Genomic DNA, 1,222 nt, shown 5'->3' with positions numbered 1-1,222 from the left:
AGGAAGTGATGTCAGAGTGTGATTTTTTTCTAATTCATCACGTTTCTCTCAGTCTTTTGCGTTTATTGCACGTGTTCATACTGCGACGATGATGAAAATAAGATTTATCAGTCAGCACTATCATACACTATCATACCTGTTAGCTTTATTTCCTCGGCTGTAACTTCTGAGCAGGTGGAACATTTTCTATCTCTGTATTGAGGCGTCGTCTCCAGCTGCTGCCGTCACTAAAGCGTGCAGGACCCAGGAGACTGTGGTGTATTATGAAGGTGATTGCGCCCTCTGCTGTACAAAGTCTGTAACAGATGAGGATCCACGTGGTTAAGGATGACTGTTGACGCGAGACATATCGTGACCAAACAACACAACACGTGATGTTTTTGTTTCGAGATATTTCATATTTCAGTAGATGTTTCATCCCTCGTCTGCAGGTCAGGGTCGTGAGTCTGAGCCGACTGTGTGTTCAGTGTGATAGGTGTCAGAGTCTCGCAGCAGCAGCAGCAGCAGCAGCAGCAGCAGCAGCAGCTGCCATGTGACGCTGGTATGTTGGAATTATAACAGACTGTTTATATTAGTACAGTGTGTGTGTGTGTGTTTAACACCCTGGGACAGCATCACATCACGCCCCGAGAGGGTTGAAATGTCAAACATGTTATCACCCAACTGTCCGACTGCAACACACACACACACACACACACACACACACACACACACACACACACACACACACGATAAAATGTGTCCTGACATCTTTGTAAAAGCAGATCACTTTCTGTTTCTACACACACAGCATGCCTTCATGGATTCCTTCTACAGGATATGTCTACAGCACACACACACACACACACACACACACACACACACACACACACACACACACACACACACACGCACACACACACACTGATATAGTTGTGATCTGTGCATGACATCATTATCAACACAGATCATTTGCTTGTGTCAGTTTTCCTGCACAGTATTGAGTAAATGTTCCAACACACACACACACACACACACACACACACACACACACACACACACACACACACACGCACACACACACACTGATATAGTTGTGATCTGTGCATGACATCATTATCAACACAGATCATTTGCTTGTGTCAGTTTTCCTGCACAGTATTGAGTAAATGTTCCAACACACACACACACACACACACACACACACACACACACACACACACACACACACACACACACACAC

At 45.0% G+C, this 1,222-nt stretch overlaps 1 protein-coding gene across 1 annotated transcript in view; it reads left to right on the top strand.

The window, feature by feature from the left end:
* The window catches only part of LOC111646384 (uncharacterized), a 6,499-nt gene that overhangs the window by 4,342 nt on the left and 935 nt on the right, over positions 1-1,222 (top strand). Inside the window, exon 6 of the mRNA XM_023395862.2 lies at positions 483-541. Within this exon, the coding sequence (XP_023251630.2) occupies positions 483-541 (59 nt within the window). The remainder of the gene's footprint in view (positions 1-482; positions 542-1,222) is intronic.

Source organism: Seriola lalandi, unplaced genomic scaffold (assembly GCF_002814215.2).
Source record: "Seriola lalandi dorsalis isolate HSWRI2012SDOR001 ecotype SW California unplaced genomic scaffold, Sedor1 jcf7180002054970, whole genome shotgun sequence".
Lineage (NCBI taxonomy): Eukaryota > Metazoa > Chordata > Actinopteri > Carangiformes > Carangidae > Seriola > Seriola lalandi.
The sequence above is the reverse complement of the archived record's forward strand: the minus strand, read 5'-3'. Positions and strand labels throughout refer to the sequence as shown.